At 36.7% G+C, this 15,340-nt stretch overlaps 1 protein-coding gene across 11 annotated transcripts in view; it reads right to left on the bottom strand.

The window, feature by feature from the left end:
- The window catches only part of TSC22D1 (TSC22 domain family member 1), a 131,185-nt gene that overhangs the window by 93,932 nt on the left and 21,913 nt on the right, over window positions 1-15,340 (bottom strand). For 2 of the 11 annotated variants that reach the window (XR_004000776.1, XR_004000786.1), the window contains exons 2-5: window positions 2,597-2,751; window positions 1,793-1,862; window positions 381-493; window positions 91-201 (exon numbers count right to left, since the gene is read on the bottom strand). The exons of 4 other annotated variants lie outside the window; for them this stretch is intronic. Coding sequence is in view for 1 of the 7 variants with exons in the window: in XM_030565589.1 (XP_030421449.1) it covers window positions 2,652-2,751 (100 nt within the window). In the remaining 6 variants the exon portion in view is untranslated. Of the gene's footprint in view, window positions 1-90; window positions 202-380; window positions 494-1,792; window positions 1,863-2,587; window positions 2,752-14,058; window positions 14,309-15,340 lie in introns of those variants that run through there. 5 more of the 11 variants (XR_004000774.1, XR_004000775.1, XR_004000777.1 and 2 more) reach the window with 4 other exon arrangements.

Below are 15,340 nucleotides of genomic sequence, written 5' to 3'. Positions count from 1 at the left end.
CAGGCAGAGTTTTCTATTTCTTTTAAATAAAACTACTTCTTACACTCACTTCCCGTCCATCTCTTCTCCATGCAAGCATCTTTCACCTACCTGCTTTGCTCAGTCAGACCTCCCAGCATTTGCACTAGACATAATTAACTTTGGTAATGCCTCTTCACAGGCATACCAGTGTGCAATGTTAGAGACTCAGTCATTCTGTATCTGTTGAAATATTAGCACTTGTTTTAGGTTACTTACAGAGAACAAAGTTAAGCCATATAAAATCAAACAAAACAGATACAAACACACACATACAGTTATTTCTACCTTAGGCTCATTACTTTTGTAGAACTATAAAACATAGAAAAAAATAACATTTGCACCAAAAACCAAAAACTTACCCTTCTTAATGATGTGGGTTTCAAAGTCTGATTAACCATATCTTAGATGGTTTTATGCATCTCACAGGACCCTCTCCTTCATTTAAGTCTTGATTGACAAAAATGAACACGGTCTAGGGCAGATAAAAAGAACTTCCCTCTTGAGAAAACAATGCTTCCCTCTAGCACCCAACCAAACATGCAACAGACTACTAGCCCTTTTGATCACAAAGACTATTCTATTTATCTGAACATTTTTCTGCATGATTACTGCATGCACAGATTCCTTTGAACTGAATTCTTGACAACTATGTTTGCCAAATACTTTCTTTGGAGCTTCATATTAATTTTCTGACCTATTTTATTTCAATTATTTTTCCTTAAGAATATAACTAAGTTACAGGCTGATCTTGCTTCAAAATATGAGTTTACATTAATTTAATTAAAATCTTCTATCTGAAGATTCTGAAGGTAACCCCAGCTCCCCATATCAGATGTGAAGGGCTACTATTCAGTGAGACATTTAAAAGCTACTAAGACTAGAAAGGGTTCTTTGACTCCATGTTTTTCTTACAGGGTAAAATTTTAAAATTAAAATTTCAACCTGCACTGGGAGAGCTCTGCATTAAAAGTAAATGTTTTGAGACAAACTCTAGAAGATACACCTAAATAAGGAATTTCTAAATCTTAAGTGTATGTTACATGTAAATTAATTATAGATCTACTTTATATTTTCTCCTCATAGTTTTAATAGTAATAGCTTCCTACCTACCACAAAAATAAAGTGAAAGAAACTAGAACGAAGTGCAGGAAAATCCCAGCCTAAGATATTTGAGCTGTTCCCCTCTGTCCCATTTCTGTAGGTAGACTATTTTAATCAGTGAATGTATATTGAATTGTCCCTTCCAAAGTAAAGAAAAAGAACCCATAATATAGGCTTTGGGCATGAAAGTGCTGTTAAAACAAAAAAAAGCAAGCAAATGCAGGTACATGTGACAACTCAGGTTCAGCTCGTTAAGCTAACTTGTGGGAAATAGGTTTTGCTTCATTAAGTATCTGCAATGCAATCACCAGCACATGCCCAAGGTTATGTTTTGAGGCTGTAAAGTTAGGACATGTTTTATGTGGTGAAATATTTAAATTAGAATTATTATAATTTTTAACTTGAGCTACTCTAACAAGCTGTTTGCCCAGATAAAGTTTTTAATAATTCTTAATGATAATTAAACGGGATATCCCTTAAGCATTTAGCCAATTAAACTATATAGTTTGTCACTACTTTTTTGCTATACAAGAATTATATTAGCAATAACCATCTCATGTCAATTCCTGCAACCCAAGGGTATATATTTTCATGTACCTCTGAGCTTCCTTTAACGCTTTAAATCAGATGGTCAACATCGTAGTTCCCATAGTTCCAAAAAGTGACTTACTGTAAGACCAGCTGTTAGGATCAAGACTCCCTCAATGTTTTTTTCAAGTGGTCAGTTCAGCAGGGAAATACTTGGGGAAAAAAAAGCAATGACCTCTTATTTGTGCATTTCACATAAAATAATGCAGTACACACAATCCCCATGAGACAAGCATACAACTTGTTTATGTATGAGGTACCAAATAAAGCTATGGTCCTCCAATGGGATCTTGTTGGGCAAACCCTTACATTCCTTGGGAATTCAATTGAAATCAATGAGACTCTGCACAGCTGCAAGCATCTGCCTGTGTTAATACAGCTGCAGAGTCAGGGACTACTTTATTTAAAAAACCCACTACAATAGTTATGAGATGGTTGAAAAACAAAAACAAAGGGTGGATGATAAGCATTTGGAAAGTTCCATCCCATCTGACCTTTCTGGAAAAATCATCATAGCAATTAATTTTAGGGGCCTAATGAAAGTGACAATACTACATTACACTTCAATCAGTTCAAATACATTACAGAGAAGGTACAATGTAAACTCAGTAGCTTTCAGAAGTCTCAAGTATTCAGCTAACTGTAATCAGAAGTTTGCTCTTTTTAGTAATATGTCTTAATATCAAGACACAGCATTATGATCTTTTAACAACTGCCATTAGAAATTAAAATCTCTTAAATCTCTCCACTCTGTTCTGAAAGTGGTGTTAACTGTGTTTAATTTGCTGCTGCTTTGTTGTTTGTTTCCCCATTATTATATTTTAAAGAATAAACACTAATTGCTTGCCTTTCATTACCAACAGCAAGTATGTGTTTGCTCTCAAACCTTTGAACAGTCTGTTCCACAGTCTCGTAGGGTGAGGGGTGTGTTCCACATTGAATTAAAAGCAACTGCCATGAAGGATGCTTTCAGTCTCTAAGGAAAAGGGTGCCAGAAATTTCCTTGAAAAATGTTCGCTGCTGCCTCTGAAGAAGTCATTTCTCCATTCATCCAAGTCACATGTTAAGAGAGTTTAGCAAATTAGGAGAAAATGAGAAAGACGCAGTAGAAACATACTTATTAAATGATTTTATGTTTTAAAATATTTTCTGTTGTGAAAGTCTCTCAAACCCAAGAAAGTATAAAAATACAAAACGATCATATTGCTTACATACACTTACATGTAAAACAATCTAGCAAATCAGTTATCAAGGGAGGTAAATGTTTAACCCCAACCACGTTTACAGTGGAAAGTTTTATTAAAGTGAAGTGTTAAAAAATGTGTACATTTAAATTATCTGATTACTTTTGTTTTTTTTAACCATTGAGGCAAATTATCTTGCTCTCACATTAAAAGTGTACGGAACACGTAGTGAACCTTGATACTAACTTCAATTGGGGGAAAAAAGGTTATAACTACCAAAGAGCATAATTCTTTAAAGAAAACAGATATTTTCTGTGTTTTACGTTTTTGGTATTTCAATTAGCATATACTTTATATGAGCATTCTCAAACTTTCCCCACAGTGGACAGAGTTGGTTTCATAGACCATCTTCTCCCTGTCATTCACAACCACACAGACCCTCATCCCTTCCCATTTGTAATCTCTTAAAACCCATGTAGCCACTGTAGCTGTTGCTTACTTTAAGTCATCCTATAAGGAAAGCATTAACATATTTTAGCAGCTAGAAATGACAACAGCCAACTCTCCATAGGCCGTAGACCACAGTTTGAGAACCATTGCTCTACTATGCGTTAACCTGGAACTTGACTGGGGTTACATTCAAGTATTCAGGTGTAGTAAATAAACATGACATGTTGTGCTGCAACAAACATGTCAGTGCATGCATCCATTTTCTACAAGTCACAATGCAAGAGGTTCCTTAGATAGAATCACACAGCGACTGCTAAGACAGCATGTTACGCCGATCCACGCTTATAACAGTTCACACAACCTCAAACAGGCAGCTAACATTAAATACAAAAACACAAGTGAAAATATTTTGCAGCAGTATGAAGTTAACACCTTTATACATTTATGAACTCCTTGGAGTTTTTAGATTCTCTAACTAACAAGTTAGTTAGTTTCATTTATTAAATGATAAAAAGTCCCATAGCCGAAACTGTTTTGTTTTTTTTTAAGGAAAGTTTTCCATAATTTCTAAGTTGTTAATCATTAAACTTTAATAATTAAACATTAGAAATAATGTTGTCCTTTAAGACTCTGTGGCACTGCCTCGAACTGGGTCCAAAGGTTTGCATTAATATGCTCCATCCTGGCAGAACCCAATAACTAGGCAGAGCACTACTGAGTGATGAGGTTCTGTGCAGGCTTAAGGTTCTGTCTATATGGAGCTTCTTGTATGATTAGGGCTCTACTTAGTTTTGAGGATTAGTCAAAATATTGGCATCAATGTTGTGGCATTTGTGATTTAACTCAGGCCTCCCATGCACACGATGGAAGGCGACAATCTTCCTTTCTGTTCAATGCAGTTAGTTCAAATACCCTCCTATTTACCAACTATTTAAAAACTACTCTAGCCTCACACTGCAGTGCCTATGTCTGCAAACATTAATTTTAAGCAAAGACTTCTATGCTTGACAATTACTTCTGCCAATTTCTCATTTTTAATTATATGCAAAGAAGTCAAAAGAAAAACAATTTTTTACACATTAATATTTCATATTTTCTTCTTACTTTAGACCAAGGGTCAGCAGTTTATTTACCAGCCACGTCGGCAAGTTCGGCCGATCATGGCTCCCACTGGCCATGGTTTGCCGTCCCAGACCAGCCGCGTGCCAGAGGTTGCCAACCCCTGCTTTAGACTTCTGTTACATGAGTTTAGGAATGTAATCAGGGCTTTGGAGCGGAACCCAGAACTGGAGCACAGAGCAGCATGTTTTTGCCTGGAACTGGAGCAGAGCCAGAGCACAGCTCCGAAGTCCTGAATGTAATGACACAGTAGATCTAGGAACTTACCATTAGAATACAAATAGTAGGGATCCTACAATGAGTAATAGGGCCCTAAATCTGAAAATGAAGTTTCTCTCAGTGATAGAGGATCATACACTGCTACTACCTACCATTCTAAAGGATCACATACATACCCTATTGTAGGAGTTTAAAATGTATGTACACTTAAAGGGACTAGTCTAGTAAGATGTAACTAGTCAGAGCAGAGTCATCTTTGAAGGTTTTTTTAATTTTTAAAGCTATAACGAAAGCATTATATTCTGAACACGAGTAATAATTTGACTTGTGACACAGTTCAAAGAGTTTAATCAACTTACTAAAACTATAGCTTTTAAATCAATGCTTTTTTTAACGTCTTCAGTGATTCGCAAATGTAAAATATTTTAATCACCATTTCACAAACAGATAGGAATAAAGTGCTCAGAGGGAATTAAATCCTTCCATGGGCGTTTTAGTTCAAATCTAATTATGAATTTTTCCTCACTCTTTCTCCTTCCTTGCTTTTTATTCCAAGTTGTAGCCTATAATTTCTTTGAGGCAAGAGAGGAATAGCACCCTAGAGTTCTCAAATATCAACATTTTATAATTTCTTTCCCATTTAACCAGCAAAATTTTGCCTCTAAGTAGCTATGGTTGAGTATTTCAAAAGCAGCATCTGATTCTGAGTGTCTCTAATTTTGAGTGCCCACTGTGAGACATATTGAGCTTCATTTTCAGAGGCATCCTCCCACTTAAGTCACCCCAAATTAGGGAAAACTTTTCCAAGTCTGGACTAGATAAACTGGTGCCAGAACAAATATCATCCAAGGAAAGTCATAAAAAAAAATAGATAGAATTACTTTTAAAAATTATAACCAAACTGGAAGTTAAGAAAATGAAACACTACAGGCAAGGGCCATCACAAATTAGGCAAGAGTCTGACTGGCTTTCTAAAAGGAATCTGTGCAAGGAAAGGTGTTGGTTCACAGCACTCTAAGTGAAAGGAGAAGAGACACTATAAAATACTGGAAGGAGGACGCAATCCTCTCTTGTGTCGACGTACCTAGCACCAATCTAAGTTCAAAGGGTTCTTTGAAGTCAAAAGACATGTCAGCAAAATGTACATCTGCATCCAGTATTTAATGAAAGCAAGAGAGAAACTAACCTAAAGAAAAAAAAGCTTCTCCAAAGGGAGTTGAAATGGACTGTTTACATTGGCTGTCTCATAAACAGGGATCCTTCTCCAAGAAGCCAGCAAAATTTTAACACTAATACTTCTAATACTAATTTTGCACTTTAAGCCCTCCCCAGTTCTTACACCAAATTGAAATAGTGACAACTGAAGGAGAGACCTTCTTGCCATTTTAAACAATGTTTTGACGACACATTACTGCAGAGATCAAGTATGTTAGGCTGATCGATTAAATAGAGAGACTGAAATCCTCAGCTTCTGACGTAGGCTTCTGGAGTAATTGTCGTCCATGGTGGTACTGTCCATAGAATTTCTTTCATTAAAAGGATGATATGTCTTTACTAAATGAAAGAAGTGCGGACTAATGTGGTTTCTACTGATTCAGTCTCAGGGTGCCACTGTGATAGTCTGAAGTGACAATGTAAGATGGCCCAAAGTACCAAGTCAACCAAAGAGAATATAGAATTACAGATAGCGGGGACCTTACACTTTATTATTATTATTACTATTATTAAATAATAAACGTGAAAATTAGAGAAAGATACTCAGACTCATAGGTCAGAACTGTCTGAAGCAACTTGCAGAGAAAAGTTCCACACCATTTATAAATTTAAGAGTTTAGGTCCAAAATAGGATTTTAGAAGGGGGATACGTACTGCCAAATTTTATTGAGTTTTGCCTCTGGTACCTGCCAGAAGCTTTTAGATAAGCATTAACAGATAGGAGAAAAAAGGCTTTGTAGTTGAGTGAGGATGGTGGAACATACCAACATTTTCTTGGCTGCAATCCACTCACCTTGGTCTGCTTCTCAGCTGAACAAAGCAAACAAAAAGTAACATGCTCTGAATTATTATGTATGTAAATGTTACCACCTCTGTAGTATTAACATATGTCCGAGTTATTGGCTTCACTACATCAACTCCTCCTGCTGCACTCTTCTGCTTCCTTACAAGGTGCAGTAATGGAGTTGAATTCTGTGCAGGCACACAACTAAACTAAGTTAACAGGTTCTTTATGCTATTCTATCTTTTTGAAGTTTTTATTTTTAGGCTACTGCTCTACTCAGACTCCTCCCTTCTACTCTAAAAAGAGAAAGCTGAAGAAAAAATTAAATGAAGTTGGATAAAAAAAATTAGATTTTATTCAATGATAAACCCACAGACATTAAACTAAAGGCAGCTGTAGCAATGACTGAGTGGGCCCTGAAGTAAGAGGAACCAGGAAGGAGTGGGTCTGTGGGCATATAGTGAGGATAACAGACTTCAGTTTTAATCATAAAAACACAAGACAAATATTATAGTTGTGTTTTAGTTTTTACAAATAATCTTATTTGGGTAACTGAAATAGCTAAATCTAAAGCTATAAATGAGAAAAATTTAAATATATTACACAATTAAATACTGAACAACGGCATGAATGCATGTGATGCAGAAGCTTACATAAGTACCATATTTTGCCATATATAAAAACTATAGAAGAAGTCAAACACAGAATGGCAAAAGAGCAATGCTCAGACTGTGGACACAGGAAATAAGGCCATTCTTCCCCATCTCCCACCCTATTTAGACTCGGGCTTTCAGAGGAACAAGTGACTGTAAAAAGGGACTGAAAGAGAAGATATGTACAGTGACACAAGGAAGGGGAAAGTCAAGTATTACATGAGGAAGAGTAATGAGTGTTTAAAATGGAGGAGCTATTGCAAGTGAGGGTAACCTGTAATCAAATTCCTTGCACCTGATGTGGTGATATTCTTTGATGGCTGGATACTGGGGTGGCTGAGTAGACAAGAAAGTTCAAAGATGGACTTCAGTTTTAGAAAGGAGAGAAATAAAAGTGAAATTCTGTAGCCTGAAGGTCAGTGATTTAGGATACTTAATATTTCCAACTGTTGTACTGAAATGGGGATGGCATATTTACCACTGTTTTACCAAAGCACCAGTTTATGAGGGCCTGTTTTGGTCTGAGATGTCCAATTTTGAGAGATGGCTTAATTTTAATTTTAAATATTTTTCATCTTTTAGTTATTAAGGGAAGCACAGGTTCTCTGCCATATAAATTTAATACCTTGTGTTAAAAATATATTAAGAATGGATAATTTTTTTTTTTTTAAAAGTGTCCTGCATCTAACTTCCGTTTTCCTAAACTTAAATCAAACAAACAATCTACAGCAACTTGGTCTCCCTAACAGTTACATTGAGGAAAAGCTAATAGACTGGTCCCAGTTCCTTTCAAACACCCCAGGTCTGAGTGGGCCCATGCTAACTTTACGGTTTGAAAATGTTACCTTCTCAGTAACTTTAATGAACTGTAAAATTTAAGCTTTTCATGGTTTACATTGAAGCAATATTGTTTTGAAGTGACAAAGATTTTATAAAAACCTTAGTGGCATAAGTCTTCGTTGCTTCAAAACAATATTGCAAACACTTATGCACACAGGTAATCCACTGAAGCTAATGGGATTATTTTTGAGTCCAATTATGTACTAAAGTGTTTGCAGGATCAGGATCAATAATTTGTAAAATTAAAAACGTAGACCCTACTAGTAATAGCATTTAAAAAAGGGATTTAAAAATTTACTACTCTTCAAGCGCTTTTCAAAGCAAAACCATGCAAATAAGAAGTCTTTATAAATTAAGAAAACTATGAGGAAAGTCCCAAAAACAAACCCTTCCATAATTAACATTGCTTTTCCATGTCTGCCAATAAAAAAAAAAGTGGATTCAAAAAAGCAGACATACAGCTATTGAAAGAAACAAGGAGTTGTTAAATGTTTTGATACACACAATTAGTGTGCAATTCTATTTGGAACACGAATTTCAAATTACAAAATCATAAAGTCATCACCTAGAAAAATATAATTTTTTCTAGATTTATACAGAATAACCATACACACAAAAACAGCAAAGAGTTCTGTGGCACCTTATAGACTAATAGCCGTATTAGAGCACGAGCTTTCATGGGTGAATACCCACTTCGTCGGATGCATGTGTGAGGGTGGTTTCTGAGGCTGTGGATGGCATTGCGTTCTGCACAGCTTAGGTTATGAGGCAAGAGATGTTGTTTTTCCACATGCATCCAACGAAGTGGGTATTCACCCAGGAAAGCTCATGCTCCAATACCTCTATTAGTCTATAAGGTGCCACAGAACTCTTTGCTGCTTTTACAGATACAGACTAACACGGCTACCCCTCTGATACTATATACACAAATGCTTAACACATGCTCAGTAACATACAACCTAAAAGGCATTGTTCAAAACCTTTTTGCTATTGTGCCTCAGCTGTTTTTTATTATTACTTGTATTTAAGTAAGCTTTGTGCTGAAAAACCAATTATTTAAATTGATTTCATTAACCTTTATAGGACAAAGAAATGACTAATGCAAATACAGAAGAAATCTACTGCTTGTTTTGATCACTGAAATGTAATGTTTTACTGTGCAATAATTGAAAGGTTTGATAATATGAAAAAAAGAGCACACACAGGAAAAAAGCAGTGTTATATAAGTGCCTTGAATTAGGTTCCAGAACCTTAGAATTTTAGTTAGGCAACAGTAATTACCGTAATAGATCAAGAGGGGCTTTTTTGGCCTTTGTTTTGAGAGTGTTTCCATTTCTCTCCACCTCTGCACTGCTGCGGCCCCCCCACCCCCACCTGCTCCCCTCCAATTCAGAAAGTCCAAGTACTCTGCTTTACTGACTACACAACTCATTTAAAAAAAATAAATAAATGAAAGCAGCAGCAGCATCTGTTCACTTACCTGACTTCCCATAAATGAAGGCAAAACACCATCTTTCCCAAACCTTATTTCAGTATGCCCAGAGGATATGTTTACTGTGCATTAAGTTTATGTAAACACACTTAGTATTATAATTGCTGAGTACAACTTTAGGAAACGGCATGTCTGCAGTTATATGCACTTCCATCCAATAGTCTAGCAATATCCAATAGTTTTAGAAACTATGCATTTTGGAAGAAGTCCACTAACCCCAACCCCGCTCTATTGCTTATCTCAGGGACTCTACATGATTTAAGGGTAATGTAACTTGTTAGAATTATATACAGAACTCTTTTGATTACTTTCTCTTGTTGCCGTCGCACCGCCCTCACTTCTCTTACATGTTGCACACCTACCACCGTTCCCATCATGTACCCAACACAATATTGGAAGAGGGAAAAAAAAAAAAAAAAGTTATCAAAACCCATCTACCTAAAGCATACAAACTAACCAAACCAAAGACTATTTTAAATGCAGCAACTTGCAAGCCTTTTTATGACTGTCATTAATCCCAAGCCTTCAGTTATGCATACATGATCACTCCCAAAATGGAAACACCAGTGTCAGTTCTTTCACCTCAATTCAAAAGGCAACACTGAATTAACACTCGCCAACTTCCTCTGTTGACTTAAATTAGCAAATCTACTTGAAATCACTCACTTTAATTCTTCACATAGCGACACTAAAATTTTGTTTCCATAGGCTACTAACCAACACACCATGTTTCAAGCAAATATTTCTGATGAATTTTTATAAGCTGAGTTTTGGCAAAGGGCACCTGCAAAGGACATTGGATAATTTAACTCTATATTAAATTATTAGAGCACATCCAATTACTAGTCAATATACTATACAGGACTATTTGGTTTAACAAAGAAGACAGCTTCCATCTTTGTGCATAAGCCATTTTGAGACATGTATACCATTGTAATACTGAACTGCAGATCAAATGCACATCTTTTGCATGCAGAAAGATCTTTTAAATATATTTCTTACACAAATTTATTAATACTGTACTACATTTATACAGTGCCATCTGAGTCTATTGTACATTACAAATGATAAAAAGACAAGGTTCCTCAGGAGCTTAGAATCTAACTTAGACAAACACAGTAAAGGAAGACAACAACAGAAAAGCAAGCCAGTATGACTAGAAAGGAGGTCAGCAATAAAAGGTTAATTGGGACTTAAGAGTTTTGAGAACGCATTTGAAAAAAAAGGAGACAGGTAAAATGGCACACAGAGTTGAGGAACATACAATTGAAAATACTGAGCTGTTTATATTAGCTTACAGGGAAAACAAAAGTTTTCAAGAGCTCAGAACAGTATTAAAAATAAGAGTAACATTCTAAACATTATCAGATGCCAACATTCAGAATAAAGATGTTTTATTAGCTATTTCCCACAGTCAAAGAAACAAGATCATACTTCAACAAATTGTACAATAACTTTGTATACGGTTAGTAATTTCCCCCAGTTTCAAGCAAATCCTGACTCCCGACTAGTTTGCAATCCTGCTCATCTCTTGACACTCATCCTCTAATACTCTTACTTTCATTTTAGTGATCAGATGATCTTTCTAAAAAGTTCATAGTTCCATACAACACAAACACAGTGAACTTTAAAGCTAACAAGAATCACTGGTACATGCATTAGGAAGAAAACCTTGCTTGCTTATCAGACATATCTGACAATATCACTAGAAATTAGCTAGCCTTTTCTTAAGTAGAATTTACTAAAATGATCTCCCTTCCCTGGTGGCTTGTTCCAGGTCTACATCATCTTGGAAAATGATGCGCCTATTCTTCACAATGTTCATTCTAAACCTCTCTCTAACCAGCTTCAGATGGTGATCTCATGTAAGATGATTAGATTCTTATTTAAGTATTTATTTGGAGACATTGATATTTCCATATTAATTAGGCCTCTTATGGTATTCTTTTGAAGGCTAAAAAAATGAAGCTCTTGAAGTCTTTCAGCATAAATCTTCTAATCTTCTAGTAAGCCTTGGGGCCCTTCTCTGCACCTATTTATGAATTTGAGAAAAGTATCCTGGTCCCTCTAAGAATTAGGACTTGCTACATTTCCAAGTCATTAGCTATTCTATGATCCAACTATGGACATGAAGAGTTAACAATAGTTAAAATACTGCTGTGCTCGCACACATAACACACATAGAATTTATTGCTTATTAAGGGCTTGTCTACAAATAAAGCACTATAGCAGTTTCAGTGTAGACACCACCTCTGCCAACAGGAGGGGTTCTCCCATCAACATAGGTAATCCACCTCCCAGAGAGGCAGTAGCTAAGTTGACAGAATTCTTCTGTGATTCTAGCATTGTCTACAAAGGGATTTAGGTTTGCTTAACAATACCATCAGAGGTTTGGATTGTTCACACCCCTGATCAACATAGTTAAACCAACCTAATTTTCTAGTGTAGCACAGGCTAAGGTTGTCCAACAGATCCCACTATAATACCCTGTTTTCAGTTGCTTAGGACTTTGCAAAACTAACCACTTAACAGCTGAAATTTTCTACAGTGTCTATCTCAGGCTGCACTTATTTTTAAGAAAACAGCCAAAGTGGTTCAGCTGTTTCAGAGAACGAAGCTAGGGGAAAATAGATTGGGTCTGAGTTGGGAGCGGGAATGGATTGGGACTAGCTGGGGATGAAGATTAGCACTGAGAACCAGGGGGGTGGAAGGAAGGAGGTAGCTGGAGAGGGAAGACAGATCTGTCAAGCAATTGGGGGAGAACTGACACTGGCTGGGCAAGAAGACTGGATTGAGAACCCTAAGGAGCGGAAACTCGAACTAACTAGGTGAAGAGAATGAGACTGTGCCCAAGAGCCTGGAGTGGGAAGGAGACAGTACAAGGACAAGGACAGGTTGAAGGGGCCAGGACAGAAAGGCCACACTTTGGCAGGGGGTGGGGGGTGAGAGAACAGACAGAACGGTCTGTGCCAACTCAACACACACTCTTCCTCCAGAGCCTGGACTAGAACCATTCTTCAGCTGTTAGCTAGTGTTTGAAACCCACAGGTAAAGTGTCCCATTCCCCTCTATTGCTACTCCACATGGAGGATGACAATCTACTACTATTACCAGTTACTCTATTAGCTCAAATGACAGATGACTGTGCGGTGGATCTAAAGGCTACAACCATTCTGATAACCCACGTGGGTGTCAATATAATGCCAAGTCATGACATCTATTTTTTCAGTTTGCTTTTTTAAAAAGCAAGGAAAATACACACAAAAAAGCTATATTAAAGGATTATTAAGGTTGTGAACATAATTAAAAACTATATAAGAATGCATATGCACAAAAGGGCCAAATTAAGGTCACACTGGCAAACTTAATTCTGGCATTTTCCAATTCTGAAGTACTTGATTTTGCAACCCTAATAGTGTTTTTAATGTAGGGTTGTTGTTTTTTTTTTTTTTTTAAGTGTCTCATTTATAAAGAACAGATTTTGCATTGCAGTGCCAACCCAAGGTCTAAATCAAGATTTGAGTCCACTATGCTAGGCACTGCACAAACAGATAGGATTTATGGTCTCTGCCTCAAAGAATTTAAAAATTAATTTGAAACAAAATGCAGGGAGTATCAAACAGTAAGGAGAGAGGAAAGGAAGGATGGTGGAGAGTAAAGGTAATAAGGTTACATATAAAAAGTTATCAACTGCAGAACAGGCACTGTACATAAGATCTCAGAAATAACCCCTCCCTCATTGTGTTTGAACTGGAATATTTTCACACACCCATAAAACTGGGTGGGGTAGAAAGACACACACACACACACACCCCAAGGTTGTGTCCACAGACTCTCTCTCTGTCATGTTTCTAACAGCGGACTTTTCACTCTATCTCCATCATCTCCAGTCTTTACAACCTCCTCCTCATGCGTCATTCTGAATTTGCTTCATTCCATTCACTGGCTCTTCATTTTCCATCACATCAGATTAAGGACTCTTGTCCTCATTTTTAAGTACCTTCACAGCTGTTCCTCTCATTAGTTACTTATTTTACGCATTGCCCACCACCCTGCCAATATATTTTTGCACCCTCTTCCTCACTGCTCCTCAAGTATCGAGCATCTTCCATGAACTAATCAATAAAGCCTGTAACCTCTCCTTCACAGAAAAGGGGGTGGAGGTATTTGATGCCTTGAAGATGTCAGCCCACTTATAATGAACAAGTTTGGGGCAGTCTCATATTTAAAAAAAGCCCACAGCAACTAAACATATACTGTACACTGGGGTTCTCAACCTCTCTCTTTGAGGCCCCCAAACATACTATAAAAACTCTACGTGTGCCACAATAACTGGTTTTCTCCATATAAAAGCCAGGGACAGCATTAGGGGGTAGCAAGCAGGGCAACTACCTGGTAAAGCTACAATGCTCAGGCTTCAGGGTCCTGGACTTCAGCCGCATGTGGTGGGGCTTTGGCTTTCTGCCCTGGGCCCCAGCGAGTCTAACGCAGGCCCTGCTTGGTGGCCCTGGGGCTCCTGGTTGAGAACCACTGCTGTACATGTTCTGATTGTATCCTTCTCCCCAATCCTTTGTACACTGCTTGTCTTCTTAAACAGTCCACAGCAAGGATCTTTCTGTCAGTATGAAAAGCACCTGGCACACTGTAAACATGTTAAAATAAGAATTGTAAAAAATAGTGACTATTTTATTTAATTTCCAATCCTGTTGTCCCAATTACCTCAGGTGCTAAAGATGTTCAAGGAACTTACAGTTTTCCTTCATCTCAGAGCTATCCACAAAAGCAGAAGGGCCACTTAGATAACTCTACTAGTGTTGCCAATTTTAAATACAAATTAATTTTTCAAGTATCAGGGATAAATTCAACAGCCAAATAGGAACTATTTTCTGCACAGTAATAATAAAAATAACTAAATACGATTCTTTATGTTTTTAATGCAGTATTTTATATCATGATACTTATAACTCCTTCCATTCAAGTATTTCAAAATGCTTCACTAACATTAAGGGAAAGTTTTATACTCAACACATCTATTAGATAAGGTTGTACTATCCCCATTTTTCAACCAAGCACAGATCACTTCCTGTATGAAATTTGAAGTGTCACCTAAGACTGTGGCAAAAACAGGAAGAGATCCAAAATTTCTTGACAAGCAGTCCTGTGCATCAACTATACACCATCCAATTGGTTTTTGAGCAATTAGGAAGCTTTACGTCTTTTTTTTTTTTAATTTCTTTTACACCCAATTCTGTCATTTACTACAACGGTAGTATTGCATAACAATTTCCATGTTTGACATCTGTTGGAAAATGCATGTTGCTAAATAATTTGTTAAAAATAGTAATATGAGTGCTTACTCAGCTGTTTAGGATTATTTTAAAATTGATATTTTGCTAATCCATTTATACTTTAAGAATGACATCTACAGGACTTTCTGAACCTCAGATTAATGACCATTCTACCACTAATTTGTAATCACATTCAAAGTAATTTGGATTATACCAAAAATCAGACCAGTTAACTTCCTCCTCCAGAAGCCAAGCACAACCACTGAAATGTGCGTGGAATCTTTCAGCTTCTAAACCATGATTCCTAGAACAGCTGCTGAAAATCAAATACAATACCTGTATTTACAAAATAGCTCAAGGATAAAATTTTCAAAAGCGCCTAAAAG

This window comes from Gopherus evgoodei, chromosome 1, assembly GCF_007399415.2.
Source record: "Gopherus evgoodei ecotype Sinaloan lineage chromosome 1, rGopEvg1_v1.p, whole genome shotgun sequence".
NCBI classification, from domain to species: Eukaryota; Metazoa; Chordata; order Testudines; family Testudinidae; genus Gopherus; species Gopherus evgoodei.
Note: the sequence above shows the minus strand (reverse complement) of the source record. Positions and strands in the feature narration are given on the sequence as shown.